The sequence below is a fragment of the Pomacea canaliculata genome, linkage group LG8 (genome assembly GCF_003073045.1).
Source record: "Pomacea canaliculata isolate SZHN2017 linkage group LG8, ASM307304v1, whole genome shotgun sequence".
NCBI classification, from domain to species: Eukaryota; Metazoa; Mollusca; class Gastropoda; order Architaenioglossa; family Ampullariidae; genus Pomacea; species Pomacea canaliculata.
In genome coordinates, this window is record NC_037597.1 from 19310185 (window position 1) to 19331368 (window position 21184).

At 42.2% G+C, this 21184-nt stretch overlaps 1 protein-coding gene and 1 long non-coding RNA gene across 5 annotated transcripts in view; one reads left to right on the forward strand and one right to left on the reverse strand.

The window, feature by feature from the left end:
• Positions 1–2101: 2101 nt before the first annotated feature.
• Positions 2102–21184, forward strand: part of LOC112570032 (HEAT repeat-containing protein 5B-like) — a 51479-nt gene continuing 32396 nt past the window's right edge. For 3 of the 4 annotated variants that reach the window (XM_025248213.1, XM_025248215.1, XM_025248217.1), the window contains exons 1-5: positions 2102–2267; positions 5349–5525; positions 9348–9559; positions 12625–12733; positions 16523–16672. In XM_025248213.1, the coding sequence (XP_025103998.1) occupies positions 5400–5525; positions 9348–9559; positions 12625–12733; positions 16523–16672 (597 nt within the window). In that variant the 5' untranslated portion in view covers positions 2102–2267; positions 5349–5399. The remainder of the gene's footprint in view (positions 2268–5348; positions 5526–9347; positions 9560–12624; positions 12734–16522; positions 16673–21184) is intronic. The other variant, XM_025248214.1, reaches the window with a different exon arrangement.
• LOC112570033 lies at positions 4049–9378 on the reverse strand. The gene is made up of 2 exons (XR_003100577.1): positions 9247–9378; positions 4049–4451 (listed from the first exon to the last, which is right to left on the reverse strand). It is a non-coding gene; the product is annotated as an uncharacterized LOC112570033 (long non-coding RNA).

The window sequence follows — 21184 nt, forward strand, 5'->3', positions numbered from 1 at the left end:
GTTCCTGCTTGATATTGATTCTCATCACTTCCGTCGTCTTGCTATTGACATTTAATCCAATCTTCTCTGTTTTCTCGGCTAGCTTGCTCAGTTTTGTTTGTGCATGTTGTTGCCGATGAGATACGAGACTAAATAATAATTCGTACGTTTCTTTAGGTCTAGGGTCCATGGACATTGTTGCCAATCGGAGCCAGAATTTGATAGTTCTCATATAGCAGCTGACCAAAAGCGGATACCATCCAGGTTCCCCATATATCGTATCTGATGTTTTATGTTTTGAAACATTCAAAAACTTCTTACAGGTGTAAGGACGTACCTTTTCGACAAGGCTATTATCATACTTCGGATGCATATAGACGAGTTGGTTGTATTATAGCATTGTATCCTTACATTGCTTCCACTGTATCGTAAACACACTCATGGTCAAACCACTCTGCATCTTTTTTACGATTGCTTACAAAGATTTTTTTTCTTCATGCATGTCGCTGCTGACTGAAGGCAGTTCACAAAAAGCCCGACAGCGCTTTTACATCATGTTTTATTTACTGCACGTGTCAGCTTCTCCTGGGCTTCCCCTGTACTCAATGCAGCTAACAATTTATGTGCTCCCCCCTGTCCCACACTACTTTCTCTATTTACCTCCAATCTGCGCGTGCATTCACTCGGTCTGCCCGCGACACGGTTACCGTCAACGAGACTTGCAGGTGGTCTGACTCTATTTTCGACTCTCAGCAACAAGAATATGTCTTCCTCACAAAGATTATTCAATACACAAACGTAATCTAATAAACTGAACCCAGCCAGGCTGAGCCAGCGAGCTAAAGGTCATACTACGATATTCACTGCAAAAAAAAAAAAAAACAACAAACAAACAAACAAAAAAAAAACAAACAAACAACAACAACAACAACAAAAACCCAACGATATATGGAGTTAATTTTAGATGCTATCTGAAAGTAGCCAATTTATCCTTAGTACAAAGCCTATTCAATAAATCCACAAAGAATGAAACAATAATGCTCACATTAATAATTTAAACTTACAAACTCATCTTGGTAATTCCACTCACCATGCATTAGATGACATTGCCCTTAGAATCCTTCTTCAATCCATGTCTCTTGCATTCCCAAACCATTTTCGGGCAATGTCATCCACTTCTGATTCCGATGTACCGGCAAACGTTTTATCCTACATAATAATAAATTTGTAAATGTAGAAGGGGGATGACTGTCGAGGGACCTGTCTTTCTAATGCTGCGCATGCACTTGACAGGAAAAAGCCACAGACATGTATGAGAGCATCTGTTTACATACAAAGGGATCTTTATAATATTATCAACATTTCTTCTCCGAATAAAGTTGATCCTTTACTAGCGTTTGTAATCAAGATGCAACTTTTACAAAATAAAAGGACTGCAAGTAGAATTTTATGACAGGAATCACAGTTCCATTAAGGGTAGATAAGTCTCCTTAATATCCTTGTCGAAACTAGACAATTTACTATTCTGGTTTACCTCCCTTTCACAAGCGTATCTATAACAAGTAATAACTTTGGCACAACCCAGAAAATTGGAAATGTTTGCTAGATTTGTGATTGTAAACATCATTGTGCTCCACAAATGTACAGACTTTGATGGTGCTGAGAAAATCTAATGATTTTCTATGTTTGCATAAAAAAGTGTTAGTTATCTGTATATGATTTTCTTCGTCTTCGCTGATTTAGCCATCACAGAAGAGATATATTCTGTTTCCAACACTTCTAAGTAAAAAAATAAAATCACCTAAAACTCGCTTACAAAAAACAAAAACAAAACTCAGTAAATGTGTTGGTTTTTGTTGTTGTTGTTGAGACAGTTAAAAACACGGGTTCGTGGTTAAAAATTATCTAAAATCTAGCTTCTTATACATGACTGTTTTGAACGTTGTAGGATGCACTGAAAGCTCTACGATTATGTGTCAATCAGACCTTATGCCTCGTATAAATAAGTATAAAAATTTGTGTATGGTCGCCTCTGTGTGTGTGAGAGAGAGAAAAGGGTGTGCGGGGGATGCAGAATGAAAAAGCGCGGAAATATAAAGTAGACATGACGTCATATCCCCACCAGCAGACATGCGCAGAGAAGGTCGACTCAATTTGATGTCTGCTGCTCTATCCACGTATTCGCTGTACCGGTGTGTGGTGTTTCAGATTATCAAAGGCTTGTTGTTACTGACTGTTCTGTGAGTTTTAGATGAAGGTGACAACATGGTTTAACAAAATCTGTTGAGGTAAGTCCCGTTTGTTTTCTTACTCTTTGGGAATCGGGCCAAACATTGTGAAAGCTACAAGTTGCTTTATGTACAATCCATTTTAGGTTACAACGCATACAGCAACTGCTGGCAATCCAGATATTTCTGTTCCTAGGTCTGGGCCAGTGGTTGCACCGTGTAATTCATAATAATAACAACAAATTTTCAGAAGTTTCTCCTTTTTATCTGAGAAAGAATCTTCCCAATCCCAAAAGATGGCCCTGATGACGCGTTTTCTTCATTTTTGAGCAAGTGAATCACTGAATGAAGTGAATGTCCAGTTCTTTTGGGGGAGTGGCATTCTTTTTCTACTAGAATATAATATTTCTACTAAATGGTATGGGAAGTAATATTTTCCATTTTTTAAAAAGTAAATAGTCTATAGTTGTGTGGTTTCCTATTATACAACTCACACTAAGAGTACCCATGTAGATCGCAGATGTCAACATCATATCTGAAGATTCTGGCATACATCCATATGATGTGGGGGTTGGGAGATTCCTGGAGAGCTTGTTCTAGCTTTTATAGAAAGGACATATTTATGATCCAAGTATACAGCAGGTTTCAAACCACTTAGCTTTTAAGTTTAAGCCATTGTTTTGATTAGCATTCACTTTTTGTCAACTGCTCTGAAATGAACATAATTGCACAAAGATATTTTCAGTATCACACACTTTTGATGGTGTTTATTTTGAGAGCCTTAAATGCAGCTTGTCATCTTTGTCAGTTCCAAATCATAATAACCAAGTGATCAGATCACTGACCAGGTCAGATGACTGATCAGACAACACATTAATGAAACAGTATGCAGCTTCAAAGTATCTGTTGTTGCAAAATTAAATTGATCATTGCATATCCTGCAGTTTTTAAATCATCATCCTTATATTATTATTATTATTGCTGTCAGAGATTATTTTTGACACAGTTTAAATTGCTTTTTCACTTTTTAATCTCTCTCTCTCACACACACACTTGGGCTCAGGCATGCATGTGTCCTGTGTATACTCACACTTAAATTGTATGTACAGAAAGTGTTACCATATACACTGAAAAATCAGACTCATCATAAGCCACCAGAAATAAACTGTTTATGAGTATATGCCACTGTACTTTGCGCTTCCTCTTTTCTGTATTATTTCCTATTCTCTAGCTGTGTTCTAGCAGCTTTTAGTCATTTTTTAAAGGAAATACATTTCCTGGTGTACTTGGCTTCATTATCTTCTGTACCTTGAATGAGTCATACAGAGTCATACAGTGTCAGAATCTTATTTAGAGCCTTCATGTTTGTCCTTGACTGAAGTGTGTGCACCAGAACAGTGGATATTTCGTTATATTTCTCGGCATTTTTCCAGAGCTTGTGATATAGCCTTAGTTGCTGGCACGGCGTAAAACAACCATTTTCCCAGAGCTACTAACAGTTGCACAAAACAAGAAAGACAAAGACATAAGAGAAATGGTTGTGGTAGTTTATTTTATGGTGACCAAAGCAGTTTTTTAATATAATAGTGACTAAACAGTTTTATACATAATATTAGTGACTAAAGCAGTTTTATATATGATATTAGTGATTAAGCAGTTTGATATATAATACTGTGAAACAAAAATTAGCAGCAATTTTACACACAATAACATTTTACAGCTTCCATAACTAATAAGCATGCCTGATGATGATGATTGCTGAATACATCAAAAGGGTTAAGGAAACAGAATTACCATTGATATCATCAGTGTCTGCTGTTCAGGACCTGTTTGATGCAAGAAACTTTGTGATGAGTATTACTTCATTTAACTGTGAAGTATTGCTCAGCCACACAGAAAAAAATACCTTACCAGTTTTAAAACAAACTATTTAACTATTTATTTTCTTGTTGTGCTAGTAAGAATGTGAAATCCCAGGGTTATTTTGTGGCTACCAAAGTGCTAGGTATTATATACTTCATGATAAAGTATACCAATTCGGTGACAGAGTAACAGTAGCTGTTCCCTGTCATGGGTCCTGGCTTCATTCTTCTCAGATTGTCAGAAGGAGGTGTCTAAGGCATGGGTTTGAAAAAAAATTGCTATTGATCCACTCTGGGTGAGTCATGGAGATGCAAGTTTTCTCTGCTTCAAGTTCTCTGGTCACTGCAGGAAGGGTACATTGATTTGGTTGCCTTTGATGGCCTGCAGTTACAAATTTTAAAAAAGGCTGTATCAGTAAACTAGAAGAAAAAACTCTCATAAATGATGTTTATCATCTAAGGAGGGCTAAGTTGTACAAGTAATTATGACATACATGTAGTTGAAAGATCAAAATGTTTTATCTTACCTCTAGTTCTCATAGCTGACCATACTGATTGTGAAGACTGAGTTAAACTTAATACTTTATTTTTATTAGTTTTTATTATTTGTTGAATTATTAATTAACTGGTATTAACACTTGGTGTATTTTTTAATCAATAGAACTTAATGCATGCATTCATACAGAACAGTGCAACACATGACTAGTTGACTGCTCATTAAACAGAAGATGGTAAAAAATGTTCTTTATTAGGAAAGAAACCTTTTTGGCATTTATATGTAATAACAAATTAATGCCACAAAAGTTTCTGTTTTAATATTATTTTCAATTATTTATATTTAGGAGTATATGGTTATCATTTACGAATTGCTTAACTAAGTGAAATTCTATGGCGCTTTATCCTGCTATCAAAGGCCAGCTCAAACCAGAGGGAAAAAACTCACACACACAGACATAAGAAGACTATTGGTCTCAAAATAAAGTGGTCATTATATTCTCATCTGAATACAATGAGCATAGATGCAGTCACTACAGCTCAGTTATACTACCAAAATATCAATTTTTAGCCTTCATTTCATTCTTTGTCTTTTGATTTATTACACTTAGCTTTTAATGCTCATGGCAACTAATAGGACAAATGAAATCTAATTTACAAGTTAACTTTGATATCTCGAGGTGACGGTATAAAAGGCAGGTATTTAATCTTTAAAATTGAAAAAAAAACGAATAATTTTGGACAACAAAACAAAATATAATTTTTTTTTTTTTTGGTCTCAAAGTGTAGAATACAAGAAGTTCCAAAGGATCTGAGGAGACAGCAGGAAGTTGGCATGGAGGCAGCACACAGTTTGCTACTTAACGAAGAAGCTCTCAAAAGGATACCAGAATCCAAACGTCCTGTCTTTGTATTTGAATGGCTGCGGTTTTTGGACAAAGTGCTGGCTGCAGCACACAAGGTAATCAGTGAATCTTCGACTTATTTTCTAATATTATAGCTTTCAAATCTTTAATTAGTTTCCAGTGAAATATGAATTTTTCTTTCTTTTCTCCATTTGCAAGATGTTTAATGGCATGCAAGACATGCTTGCTTTCACTCATTAATTTTTGTGTGACTGCATGCATGTGTGTGCGCGTGTGCGTGTGCATGTGCAGGTTCAAACATTCATGTTTGCCTGGCACAAAACATGAAGTATGTTTTGAAATCTTACTTTTTGGCCGTCCTACATTCCTGACTAGAGCGCATCGTGTAGTTCTTTATCCAAAATTTACTGTTCATAAGCATACATTTTTGTCCACATTTACCATAATAAGTGATGAAAAAAAGATAGCAAATATATTTTAAGTATTTTTTCTTATAATTACATAAAATATGGTTAGAAAAACCAGGAATGTAGGAAGGCCAAAAAGTAATTACTATGCTGAGTTGACAAAAGGGTTAATGCTCATTTGCAATGGATGAAATTGTAGTTATAAGTGAGCAAAAAGAATCACATTCAATTTTGTGTGTAATTGAGGAAATTATTGGCTGAGCTTAACTTATCAAGAGAAGAAGGTATTCCATCTAATCCCTAATCCCTTTAGAGTTAGACAGCTCTATCTCATCTTTACCTTGAGAGCTCTTTTGACAGTCTTTGGTGGTCATCATAACTTGAAACAGCTTGTATTCCAGGTGTAATGGTCCAAGACTCTTAATCTCTAGCTTAAGATTGTCATTTGAGTACCATGCATATATATATATACAAGTGCTGGTTGGGTCTTCCTTGGCATAAGAATGTTGGCAATAAGAAGACCTGATAGAAATCATTCTGAACAAATTACATATTAAGGACACTTTTATAGTCCAGTATTATCCAGCTTCTTATCTTGAAGCGCCGAAGCACAGGTGGAAGTGACAGCAGTGAAGATTGAATGAGTTGAAATAGAGTGTGTTTAAAAAATTTGGGGATTTTGGTTTTGGCTAGGTCTGGTTATGCTAGATACTCACATACATGCAGTTTAATCTTTTTCTATGGATCTTTTGACACTTAATGCCAATAAACCTTGACTGCCTTTTATCATCTGCAGCATGGAATTCTTCTATTCTTCTAGGTTTTTTTTAAAATCCAGTTTCTATTAGGGTATACTCTATTTATACTCTATTAGGACGAACTATTTATACACTGTTAGGTTGAACTATTTATTTTTTGTTAGGGTGAACTCTATTTTCATTCAGTAGCAGGTCTCAGTTTTTGATAAATTGGTACAGTATCAATTATTTATTAGATAGGCATTGCTACCTTTGTTGTTATGCCCCAAATACAAGAACTGTAAATGGTATCAGAGTATTCATGATGGAGACTACAGAATCTCTTCTGTGTTATTTCATTTATATATTGCTCAGCGCAGATGTCTTTGGGAAGATAAATCAGTACTTGTCAAATTTTGTGTACCACATGCAGACCATTACTGAAGCCTTTCTGTGTTATATAGTTTTTTTGCCATATTAACTTTGTATGCGTGAGAGGAAAAGAGATTATCCTGTCTATCCAATATTGTTTTCTGTGTCTGTTTTTATGTGTATATTTGCTCATGTATCACTTTATGCCATTTGCCATAATCACATCAAGCCTGTATAGTTGGAAGATATTCTCTCTGAATCATTGTTAATATTTTTTCTACTACTACCATTACTATTGAGTACTGTGACACATGCAGGGACATGGTACTGTGTACACATCTCTCTGGCTGTCATGGAACTTTGCCAGCATCTGCTGCTGTGAGAAATTTCTTTGGTATGATAGGAATGACCTACTTATCGAAACAATCGCCTAAGAGGCTAGCAGATCACTATACAGAATGGAGCTAAACAAAATCTATTTCATGATGATTACTGAAAATGAATAATTAGACACAATAGCTGAGCAGTTATTATTATTCCTATAAACTCTCTATTTCTCTGCCTTGCTTTACCCCAACCCACCACCCCTTTTCCTCTGACTTTCCCTCAGGCCCCCCCCCCCAAATCTGAATTGAGAAGGATATATAGTAATAACTATCAGCTGAATGTTTTGCATTAAACATTGAGTGAACAGTGCCTGATTAATGAGAGAAAATATGAATGGGCTCTCTTGTGCGAGCTGCTGATGAGATACTCGTTATATATTGTTGCTCAGGAATGCTACTGTTTTGCCAGGATGATAACATAGACTCTATGGTCCCGCTCAATAGGCCGGCTCTTTTTCATAGCCAGTAACACTCGCAGCTGTCCAGGAAGTTTAAGAATAGTTCAGCAAGGTGGTCTAAGAGATGAAGAGAATTGTAAGATTTTAGCTGCTCCTTGGATGCTGTGTAGTTTGGAAATGAAACCGACAGCCATTTTAAAGGAGATTAAAAGTATTTTTAAAAAAATCCATTCGTTTATTCTCTGCCCCTGTATGCTGCCTGACCTCGTGAGCAGATCATCAGGGTGCGTGGGTGGGAGGATGACTAGACGCAGCGGGTAACAAGGCTGTCACAAAGGCCTTTCGTGAAAGAACAATTCTGTCCTGGATCTTGTACATGTATTCAAGTGGTTGTTAGCGGTATGGTGGAGCAGCTTGCCGAAAGGATAGATGGGCTACCTGTGTGATGGCCGCGGTCCTCGATTCTCGTTCGTCGTCGTCGTCGTCGTCGTCAGTCGTCGTCGTCAGTCGTCGTTAATTTCACTGTTTGTCCTGTAGTGATCGTTGAGGCTTGCAGTAACTACTTCCGTTTTGTCCGACACGCGACCTTTCCCACGGTCGAAGATGACCGGACTGGATACTTCAAAGTTCGCTGCAGACATCACAGCCGCCACTGTAAAAGAGGCTTTCGCTTTTGCTCTTCAAAAATTTCGAAAATTTGGGTGTCTGGTTTCACGATGGAGCAGTAATACATGCAGTAATAACAGTAATAAATGGGTATCCGTCCCGATTGATTTTGTTTGGGAAGTGGCAGTTAACTGGATCAGACCACGCAACACACACACACAAGTCATATTTTTGTTTACATTTTTAATGCAGACGGATATGTGGGTTTCGTCCCCATGCAGCCGCGGAGAGGAGGAACCCCATTGATTACCCCCGATATCCAACAAAATCCTCGAAGGACCTGCAGGCTCCCTCTCATTTCTCTCTTTTTTCTTAAACCCTCTTGCTCTGTTTACTCAACTGATTAGATGAACATCTTCCGACAGTTCTTGTTGCAAAGCCTTTTGTAGTTTAACAAAACGGGTCAGCTACGTTGTTGTTAGGCAGCACAGAAGTGGAAGACGACGGTTTGTATGCTAATCATTATGTGAAGTGAATGTTTACAAAACTGCCGTTGGATTGATAATGAGCCAGTGCTTTCCTGTCTACGAGGTAGGCTTGTAGGAGGCTTGACGCGGTACACCTGACGGCTTTCCTCGTTAACGAAATGAAGTGTCGCCTCATAGACTCCTGATGTATTTCAATTTTCATGCATGCTAATATACAAGCTGCACTTTTATGCTGGTTTCCCGCTGATCTAGTTGCCTTCATGAAATTCCTCTTACTCAAAATAACATTGAGGCGAATGCATTCTTTTCTAATGACTCGGTCAATATTGAACTTTTAAGTTAGCTTTGTGTTAGCAACGAACAAATATTTAGGTGCACAAATAAACATACTTTCCCTAATGCATACAGAAGAATCTACTTACTGCATATAACGGTATATTCTCAGGGGTAATGAAGCGTGATGAATGTGTTGGTAGAAGGGATTTTGTTGTCGCTCATGGACTGGGTCTGTCTCGTGTTGCAGTCGGACATCAAGGGCAGCCAGAAAACGCTGGTGGAGCAGCTGACGGCCCAGATCAGCGAGTCGCCGGGCCCTCCCACACGCAAGCTGCTGGCCCGCTGCCTGGCCCTCATCTTCAGCGTTGGCGACACCTTCGCGCTGTTCGAGACCGTCAACAAGTGCAATGACATCATCCGCAACAAGGACGACTCGCCTAGCTACCTGCCCACCCGCCTGTAAGCACACTTACATCGCGGACTAGCCAGCCGCAGCAGGGCGCGAAATTAACCTGAGTTGGTGGGGAGGGGGTAGCGGTGGGGTGAAGGGGGTGGAGAATTGATGCAGCCATATTCGAACGTCGTCTTCATCTGGCGCTCCAGTATCGATTGATGATGGAATGAAGATGGAAGGGGGTAGGTGGGATAGTAGAGGAAAAGATGATCAGACTCGTGGGTGCGGCAAAAGTGTCTGATTGGGGAGTAAGGCACACAGCACGCTAGCACTCGCACCAGCGAGGCTGATGCAGAGTAGTCATCTGAGCTACTAGCATTTTGCGAGCGTTTTAGATGACCATTGAGCTAGAGGCTCAGTGTAAAAGTGGTCTCAGATGTGCGGCCTGCAGTATCGGCAGATGACAGTGCATATAAGTTCATCTGCTTTAGCCTGGAACATCGCCCAGGTGCATGACGATGATGAGAGAATGAGCCAGAGTTGACAGCTTTTTGATTCATACATGATGATGACAACACAGATGCTGCGCTCAAACTAATGACGGAAAAAGTTCCTCCACTGTTTCTCAGAAACTGAAACAGAAATACATGTTCATTAGGTCACCGAGAGTCGGCGGATAAGTTCTTTGGAGGGGGCGTTACTACTGTTTTGGAAAGGGTAGGATGGAATAGATTCACCAGTTCATTTGTCGTTTCATTGTTCACAGATAGGGGAGTGCAACAAGGAATCTTACTACTCTCCTGCACTAAAGTCATAATGAAAAAAACAATTGTTGGAGGAAGCAGTAACTTGAATATTATTGTCAGCAATTAAACATACGCTGTCGTGAGAGCTGCACACTTTTTATTTTCACACTTATTAGGATTTCTCATCATGAAGAAACGTGTGTGAATACGTAAGAGCTTATCACATGTACACAATTTCCTAAGGGGTCAGAAAACATAAGCGATTTGGCAGTGAGGGAGGAGTGGGAGTGGGCGGGTGGATTAAACATTTACAAAGCGATGGTCGGCGGTCTCATGGTGTAAAACAGTTTGTAAAAAGCCGGACATGAAAGATGATATTTTGTCGTTGTTATCAAACGTCATATTGCGATAGACATAAAACATGGCATCAGAATTAAAGGTCGCGATGATATTAACAAAAGTGCATCGATAATACCTGTAGTATTTTTCTTGCTGGAGTGGGGACTTAACCCTCCTAACAATTCTCACCAAGAGTATGACAATCCCTTAACTGGGTCTTGTGGGTGGGTGCGTCTGGTAACCTCTTGCATTTTGTGGATGGGAAACAATGGACTGGTGCCATCAAACTTGGCTCACTACCCGGAGCGCCGGGCGTTCGGCGTTCATAACCAGGGTGAGGAGTGCAGTCGGTGTAAAATGCTTCTGTTCGCACGTTTCCACCTTTTCGCAGGAGTAAACAGAGGGGTTAGGCCGGGTACATCAGACATCATGAGATTTGACGTTGACGTTCCGAAAGTTGCACAGCTGCGGTAGTGAAAGTGCAACATCTTAACTGAAAATTCGTTTGGATTTTTAAAATTTGAAGCCTTGTCGGAACGAATAAGCGTGTAATAAAACATGCGTCATTTCCTGCGACTGGCGGCAACGTGCAGGCAATGAAGGGACATGCATCACGCGCTTTCTGACAGCGAGCACGTCGGTGCTAATGGTGAACGCTTAACGAGCCATTCAGCGACCTTCATTTTTGTATTTGCCTTTAAAATCACAGTTCGTCTTTGCATCAGCATTGCGGTGTGTAAATGAAAACAGCAGGAGCAAAGATCTAGCAGTGTGCACGCTGGGTTCCCAACCCCGTCCCCACAACCCCCAACACCAAATGATGGTTCGGAGTTCGGTATTGGATCGTATTTCCCTAAATCTGATCTCTTTTCTGTGCGATGGTAATGCCTGTAATCCTGTATTTCGAGAATGGAAAGGTGGGGTGGGGGTTATTCACTCGGATTCTGGAGCAAAAAGCATCTTGTTCGGTACTCATTCCGGCCCATTAAATAGTGCAGACTTCCAGACCTTGGCTGCCAGCACTGAGAAGGTGAAAACATTTGCATTCACTTCGGCTTCTCACGCGAGCCAACAGGATTCGTGACAGAGAGAGAGTGGGAGAGATTTTGTGACATAAGCTTCGTGGGACCAGAACGAGCTATCCAGACTTCCCATTAGAGCAACAGGGTTGGTGAGTGTGAGGGTGGCATACGCCATTCACGTTGCCGACAAAGAGATGTGGTGGTGGTGGTGCGATGACATATCAGATACTTAACGACTTTCGCTGACAAAGCTGCGCCAGTCCCTCTTTTTTCTGCACTGACCACTCCCCCCCCCCCAACCCCCGTGGAGGCTTCAGAGCACGGTGTTACACTCAGTGTCCCATGACATACGACTCCAGAGATCGAGAAGGGAGCATAAGCGCGTGCATGCGTAAATATATGCTACGTCGCCTATTTCTGCGAGGGAAAGAGAATGTGAGAGTGTGTATAGAATAGAGGAAAAAACTGTCACTGTGTGTACATCAAGCGAGAGAGAGAGAGTGTGTGTGTATGTATCTGTGTCTGTGTGATTGTCGAGACCTCGCAAGATAAGCAGAATGCAGAACCAGTGAAGTGTGATGATGAGGGAAGATAGAATAAATGGCAGAAATAGTGACGGGAGGAGGAGGCTATTGTGGGGTGCAGATTGTATGGTAGAGAGGATGTGGGAACGGTCGAACTGTTTTGAAAACAAAATGTGAAGCGTGGATTTACCCTTCCCCACCCACTTTGTAGAACTCGCCATGAGCGCGTAAATAATGACACTAACAAATTAAGCTGTTTATTTATCTGTTATATTCATTAACAGCCTATTAAGTGGATGAGTAACTGGCTGTTAACATTTTTATTTTGGATGCATAAGTGATGGTGATAATTATGTGGCTTTTATTATGAACAAGCTTTGGTGATGTGCACGCTCCATATTGATGGTTGAACTATTGTCATACCAATCGGTCACCAGGTCCTGTTTATGCCTGTTGGGGCACCCCTCGCTAGCGTGTCAAAGATTTCTCTTGTTTGCAGGGCAGCCATCGCCTGTCTGGGCGCCATGTACGAGAAGCTGGGCCGGATGACGGGTCGGTCCTATGAGGAGAGCGTGCAGATCTTGATCAAGGCACTCAAGAACGCCGAGGTAAGCAGTTTGGGCCTTGGTCGCGCGCCTGCTGCGCGAGAGGCCGGAATGTGTGACGCCAGCAACAAGTGAAAGAGAAGAATGCAGCCACCATGAAGCTGGAGGCAGAGTGAGTGAGGAGTGAAGGCAGACGTTTGTCGCTGGATGGTTCCTGAGAAACGTGTTGTCCCTTTCTCTTTTTCTCCCGCGCGTATATATACACACACACAGACAGCGCTTGTTTCTGATATCCACATCCAAACCTAAGTCTTGAACAAAAACCGTTCAAACCCCCCAAAAAACCATGCGAGCACACACACACACACATGCATATGCAATGGGTATGGAGGAAGAAAAGAGCTGATATAGGGAGGAAAAATCACTCTAAAATCGAAACAGATGTGTTATGACTTGCCATATGTGTACTAAGATTAACTGGCCGTGTGCCATTTTTCATGCAGATATGTGCTGTTTATTTTTTAAGAATTTTGGTAATGTCGTGTCTGGATAGTTTACTGCATACTTTGCCAGTCGAATGGAGAGGGAAGGGGGAGAGATAAAGAGCATTTATAACTTTCACTACACCCTGCCTAGTTCTAACGCTGCAACGCGCACGAAGAATTTCGCAAATGAAAAGTTCCGAGTGCCGTAAAGCGGTGGTTGCTTTTCTGGTATCCGCCGAAATTTCGTCGCCCTGAATCGGTGGGCGAACAAGGGAAAGCGTTTTCCCATTCCCCGCAACGCTTTCGTCCCCATTGCCTGAGTGGAGAATGCTGGGGAAAAAAAAACCCTTGCTGATAAAGTCGCCCAAAGATTTAGTCTACACAGTAGCCGACTTCACGCACCGGCTCTGCGTCAGCAGCGGAAAAGACGAGGTAGAAAATGATAGGGGGAAGAGGGGAGTGAGTTGTGTGTGTGTGGGGGGGAGGCTAGCGGTAGACGGCAGGTGACGGAGAGGATGTGAATGAGAAGCTGCAGCAGTCGTGGGGTTCCACCAGCGCGCGGTCTGCGGACTTTCAGGGCGTCGCCGCTGGCAGAAAACGCAGACGGTTGGACATTTGGTCAGCGCAGCTAACGATCTCCGATCTCGACCAGTCGGCTGACTGACGATACCGGAGACGACCTGGTGTCGCCTCAAAAAAAAAAAAAAAAAAAAAGGGGGGGGGGTGGGGTTCCAGGGTTCTGTAGGGTGTAAAGGGATATGTTCGACTTTGTGACAGTGTCGGGTCTTTATATAACGCTCATACAGATGCATTGCGAACTTTGTCATGTATTTGATAGCATGTTAACCAGACAAATGTAATTTGACCATGTTTTTACCTGACGGTTAAATAAAAACTTTGCCAAACTTAGTCATACGTTCGTCCACATTTTTCCCCGTGGGTTTTTTTTTTTCTTTTGCGAAAATTGCACTCGTGAACAGTTTCCACCTCCCCCATCTCAACGACGACAGAGGAAGTGTTCTTTTGTTCGCTATCAGGAGTATCATGCTTTAGGGTTCACGGAAAGTTGTTAACAAAATAAGTCTTTATCGTGGTGTAATTTGAGCGGCTGGTTGTTGTTGTTGTTTTGGTTTGTTTTTTTTTTTGGGGGGGGGGGTCACCTAGAGCGGGCAATGTCTCACTCATTTACATACTCCAAGAAGCGCTCATGCCCGGCCCACGAATCTGCAAAAAACAAAAAGTTTGGCCACGCTTCAGTGGAGTCGTGGCCAGAGTTCTTGGCAGGGATCAGGGAAGACCTCCGCGAAACACTTCAGTGTGTGATGGTCCATTGCCGAGTGTGCTGCCTGGGAATGGCGATAAAAGTTTGCCGCGGCTGTCTTATCTTGTCAGGGCGCAAGGCATCTCTTATCAGAGAGGATCAGACAAGAGGATTGGGTTAATTCGAGGAGAACCACCTTATTTCCTCATAATGCTGCACGGGTGTCGCTCGGCATAGTGGCACATGCACGGCGCTCCGTTCTGATTCACTGCAGCTTGAAACCAAACTAGCGCCATGTGTGGATGTTTCGGCTTTTTTTTTTTTTTTTTTTTGATGCACACGATCCTACTTTTCATGTCGTGTCGCTCGTCTCTGAAATCGCCAGTACCGTTTATATTGATCAGTGATTTGATTAAGTCGATCGTTCTAGAATTTGATGGCGCGAGCGCCACACACACATCCTGCGAGCGCACACAGTCGCACGAATGCACATACACCTCTCTCTCACCGTCTCTGTTGACATAGGTAATTATTTTGTTAAGCCCGGTTATCAATAGATGCTATATCCACTGGCGAGGTTGTTGCTATTGGGGTACAGCGGCTGGCTGAGATCAGCAGAGAAAAGGCGAAGAAAATCGAGATGTTCTTGAGGGGACCTGCGCTTGCTTACGTCACCAAACGCTGGGGTGGGTTGGAAGAAAATACACGAAAGCGCCATTATTTTTTGTTGGAAACATTTTGTTGCCATGGGTAACGAAGGGAGGCGAGTTCTTGATTTTTTTCCTTTTTTTTCTTTTGGTTTTGTTCTTTGTTTTTTCCTCGTCGGCTTTTTCTTTTGTTTTCGATCATACGCTCTCTCTGTGGTTACCACGAGACAGTTTCTGTAGGAGTAGGGGTGTGTGGAGAGCTAGAAGGGAGGTAGAGAAGGCTAAAGGGGTAGTCGAGAGGTTGTGAAATATTCGTTGACGGGAAATCCTCAACTCCTTCATCTTCCTTTGGGAGTGTCGCGCGCGAAATTATTGCTGTGGATTTTAAATTGTTCCCACCTGTTGGCAACCGTGGATACGTATTAGCCAGCTCGTCTACCTGAGCTGCGAGACACTTAGCCCCCTCATGCCGCCCTCTGTCATGTCGGCGATGGCAGTGGGGATGGGTGGATGGCATGAGTGGTAGTGGAGCTCTCAGAGAGTCGTTGACGTTAGCATCATTAGCAGCTCAACACCAGGCGGCGATTAGGTATTTGCTCGAGGACTTTCTCTCCCACACACACTTGTCCTGACTCTTGAGGGCACGGTGAAGTGTCCATCAGGCTTGAGGAAAGTCAATAGAAGAAGGTGGTGGAGCACAGATCACACGTAAATGAACGTGAATTCGCATACATACAAACATGGCCACCAACTCTTTCACGGACAGATGTAGTCGCTTATGTAAACGTAACACGGACGCCTGCGTGCTGAGGGGCTTTGGGGGTGAGGGAGAATGACAGCAAGAAACAAGCAAAGATAGTCATTAACTGTATCAGTTCGAGTCTCGTCACGGACATAATTCTCTGTGACGCCTGCTTCTAGGGCTGACCGTAGGTTTTTTTTTTTCACCCGGGTTTCCTCTCTCTCTGTGTACACGTTTTTGTGTATGAAGGTCCATTGGATGCATACACTATAAAGGGGTGTGCTTGTACCTAAAGCGCTTTGAGCCCGGTTGGTACTGGGATGTGCGCTTATTATTATTATGTTTAACCTAGCTGCACATATTTACCTAAAATGTCAGCAGCACAAGCAACATATCGCCAAGCAGCACAGATGTAGCCCAACAAACTGTTTTTAAGCTAACCATACAGACTTACATAATATTATATATCAGCGTTACAAGCAGCCTATCCTTCAACTTTGTCATATCAATAAGTGTTCATTTCTAATATCATGTATGAAAATTTCTTTTTTAACTGCTTGTTTGTTTATTTTATCTTTTGCGTTAACAAGTCACTGGACGAATAGATTTGTTCCGAGGTGATCACAGACACACACACACGTACGTTTTGTTATATGTGTATATATTCTTTTGTAAAGTTCTCATTTTACCAAAGGTCTTATCCATTCTCTTTCCTAGTCTCAAGGACGGTTCGAGATCATGCAGACGATGGAGCGGCTGGTCGCAGGATTGGGGTCAGCGGGGTCATCTTGCCACAAGGACATCTACAAGGCTGCGCGCCAGGCCCTCACTGACCGTGCCATGTCTGTGCGTTTGGCTGCAGCAAGGGTGAGTTGTGTTCACTGTCACGACTAAGCTGTAGCTCATACTGGGGCCATACTATGAAACAGGAATAACGTTATCATAAGAATTGAAGCTTTCAGGTCCTGCCTCATAAAGCATTCCTTTTTTGTCCAGCAAAGTCTACCACTCAATCCTTGCAGCCAGCCATGCACAGTTCCATCCAGTTTAATTTCAGTCTGACATTTCAAGTCTAGAATTGTTTAACACCTTAGGATTCCTCCCCTTAGTTTATAGCTCAAGTCGTACTTTTTTCAGTTCACATTGCTTAACATTTCGGGGTTTTTAAACTAGTAAAATGTCTCCTGAGCCAGTTTGGTAGGTGACGTCAATCGTCCATCGCCGTTTCTTGTCCTGGCAGCCTTTTCCTTTCTTTACGTACCTCGTGACATTTATTAGCTTACGTGCTGTTACATGACCACCTCTTCCTCGAGCTCTTCAAACGATGGTGTTCGTCTTACATTGTTCTGAAGCGCCAGAGTTTGGTGCTGCCTTGAATAGTTTTCCAACGTATTCCATCGCTCTAGGAACATGATCGCAAAAAGTAAAAAAAAAAAAAAAAAAAATGTTGGCGTTTTCAAATCAGACATTGATTTAAAAAAAAAAAACACTTTTGTTTTGTGATCGTCATTTATGTTTTTACTGAGGTCGATAGTTTCGTATGGCTAGAGATTACCGTTTCTGCCAAGATGACTTAATGTGGCGATGTATGCAGAGAGGATTTAAAGCCTATTCAAGAAGCCGGTATCACACAAACCTACAGAGTTGTTCTGTCCAAGGCCAGCCTGGCTAATTGCACGCAATGTTTTGGGTCGATTTGAACAAATGTTCTAAGTTGTAGTCGACGAACATGAGTTGTGAATCAATAGACATAAACTGCGCTTTATACGTTTTTTTTTTTCCTACAGGGTCTTTATCTGAATTTTTATTAATTCCTCGAAATGTGATAATCGATAGGAAGAGAACTTTCCCTGCGTTTTATGTAGCATGATAATAATAACAACAACGACAGTAATCAGAGAACTCATTAGTGTTGTTCCCAACCATAACTAGACTCAACATGCTTTACATAAAGTATTTTTACAAGCTGTACAATGGCCGCTACCTCCTTTCCTCCCCCTCCCCACGTAATACACATCACAGACACATGTCTACAGTCGAAAGGGAGGAATCACTATAGACTTCTTAATAATCGAAGAAGGCGATTTGCTTATTCGTGTAAAATACTTTCGAGAACATTGTGGTCAAGGTCGGAAAAAAGTGATCGAGATAGCTTACGTCTGTTTTATTTATTATTTTTTTAGCGGGTGGGGTGGCTTCTGAATGTTGTCCGGTGTATGTACTCATGGCTTGCCGGCGGGATCGAAAGGTGAGACATCCTCTCGCACGAAGTCGTGTTGACTCCCAACAACGTAAAGGCGTCAAGAGCTTGTGATCTTTGTGAGCTCTCGTCGTCTTGCACTCGCCAGCTGAAAAGTCTGCCAGTCCATGCTGGGGGAGGCGTGCATGCGTACCGTGGGTGTTCCGACTACATTCCTCTCAAACAACCAGGGCCGCCGAGAGCCAGCCCGGGCCCCGGGACAGACCTCTCCGGGCCCCTAGTACTTGCAATAGTAAATTATTTTCCCAGTATATAATGTATGTTTACAATTCGAATCTCAATATCTACGCTCAAACTCAACTTCTGCATGTGTAATGCTTGGATGTTCTGTCCTTAGACCTTTCTTTAAAAGAAAAAGAAAAGGAGAAGAAAAAAAAAAATCCACTGACCAAGGCCGGGCCCCCTTGACAGCCGCGGGCCCGGGTACACCAGACCCCCCCCCTCTCGTCAGGCCTGCAAACAACAGACTGTCCACTCGCGTTTCGAGGAGAAAAAAAAAAACCACCACCAGGCCCCCACGAAAAAGGCTCGTGACGTGTTTCTTGGGAATTTTTGCGATTTCCTGGGGAAACATCCTTGCATTTCCTCACTAGGTCGGCGTGGGGATAAAAAAAAATTATCTTGGAAATGCCACTTGGACTAGATAGCTATCTACCTACATCCGCTCCAGAGCGTTGTGGCTGTGGTGTCTGTCCCTCTCAGTCTTTCTGTCCATTGTTGATCTTTTCGTTTCTGTTTCTTTGTTGTTCTCGTTGTGTCTCTTTTTCTTCGCCATTCCGTCATTTCGATTTGGTGTGTACTGATCTATGTTTGCGTTCGTGTGTGTGTGAGAGCGAGATGGAGAGAGAGGGAGGGAGACTTTCCTATATCTACAAATGTTATGAAAAGCTTTCTCTGAGCAAGAAGTACAGACAGACCCATAAATGGCGCAGTTTAATAGCAAAAGAACGGCTGCCGGCTAATAGCGTGGAGCAGTCGATAGATTGCAGAAGCCGCTGTGGGCGTTAAATCACGCTGCCATCACGTCACGAACCGACCACGGACACCGAATTAGCCAACACCTTTTTAAAAAAATCCAAAGTCTGCATCGGAAATTCTGATGGTTATGGCTTAGGAAGACATTTTCCTGGCAGGGAGAAAAGTTCTTGATACATGGAGTCTGCGAACTGAGATTAGCACTCAAAAGGTCCCTTGATAGGACGGTTCCTTGGCGAAGACGCTCAGAATCTGCTGCTGCGCTTGTCTTTTTGATTGGTGGTGTGTCAAACCACGGACCATACATAATTTAGTGCGCTGCTAGTTGCTAGCTGGATGGCTAGCACACAGCTGTCAGATAAAATGTATTTTAGCTCAATCCAGATTATGTGTTTGTGCCGAAGACTTTTGCCCCTGCTGCAGTCACCAGGGGCACTAAGCGGTTAAACAGGAGGCGACGCTGTTTTCAAGCATAACTCGTTCCGGCATTTTCTGTTTGACCAGTTATTTTTTGAGTGTGTGACTTGTCAGCAAGTGCGATAGATGTTATAGATGTTACCATACGAAGAAGAGTTTTTTCCTTCCACGAAACAGCGGTTTTAAACAAGCATGTTGGGGTTGAAGGTTGTTGGGAGGGTGGGGGATCGTTGTTGGTTCGCATGCCCCTTTTCGACGCTCTCAAGTTGTCTGCAAAACATTGCTTGTGAACCAAACTGACATTTACTTACCATTATTTTGATGTTTTCGCAGATGGCTGTTGGCATTTAGAGAATGCATTTTTCTGCGGAAATGTTATACTCTCCTTTTTCGCGTGCGATCAAATTTTCTTTTGAAACATTTGTGGCTGATCGCAGGAACGTTCACGTCACTGGAGAGACTGCTGCTTCAGCATAGCTCCTTCTTCACAGGGGAACGTGCACATCCGCTTGTCGTCTGGTGCTGGTGGTGGTGGTGATGGTGGTGGTGCGGTGGGGAGTCTGCAGAATTTGTACTTTAAAAAAAAGAAAAAAAAGGAAGTGCTTACGAAAATCCAACCTAGGTTGTTGCAAGTGTTACGAACGCTGGTTTCTTCGTGTAAGTGAAGGGCTTCTCTGTGTTTCAAGTGTAAAGCGCTTGTCGCCAAGACAGCATCTGTTGTGGGTTGAATTATGGACGAAGCTGGCGGTGATAGCCTATGTACGTGTAACAATATTTTTGACTGCTTAACAAGGAGCTTCTTGTTTAAGGATCCGCCAGTCTACACGTTTGTCTCCATGATTGTTGGCGGAAGTGCAGACTGACACCTGTAATATCTTAAATCTTGAGACGTGGCGTTCTCTTGCGTTAGACAACGTGTCCGTGGCATTTACCAGCAACAACTACACGACCGGCTCTACATCTCTAGTCTCGTCTGAAATTCGCTACTGGCAGACATTTTGACGCCAGAATCCTGGTGTTTTCCAAAAAGCTTTGAGGGCTGCCAGCGTGCTGACAAGGAGAGCACCGGGCCACACCGTAGAATTCCCAACGAAAGCATGTTTTGTTCCTGCTTGATCTTTTGTTTTTCTGTCTGTTTACGAGTCTCCCTGTTCTCCAAGCGCGTTACTCAACGACCTAACGAAATGTTTAGGGGGTGGGGGCGATCTTTAGTTTGTGTACTAGCTTGGTGTTTGTTTGTGTGGGGGAGGGAAGAAGAAATAGTACCATTCACTCGCATGTACAAAGACAAAAACACAGACAGGGTACTATTTCCAAAATATCTGGGAATACCTCTCTTTCGTCTCGAGATACATCTATAATATTAATGCGCCATCTGTGACTTCACGTTTATACACATATATTCCTAATATATGGTCTCAGCTCTGCCACTGACCTAAGCCTTGGCAGCAACAATGTATCATATACAATCCTGATGTCTGTGTTGTTGAGCTCTTCCTCTGCAGGGGAATGTTCGTTTGCGTGTATCTCGCGAAGGGGTTATATTCCCACATTTGGTTAAACAGCATTGTGTACTAAACTTTTTACCCAGTTATTACGGGGAAAAATGAACCCCACTTGACCTTTAATATCTTCGACTAATCGGCTCTTTCCTCGAAAGAACTGTGTTCGCATTAAATTGGTCTCGAAGCCGCTCGGTAGAACCTCCTTTGGCTGTCGACCTTTCG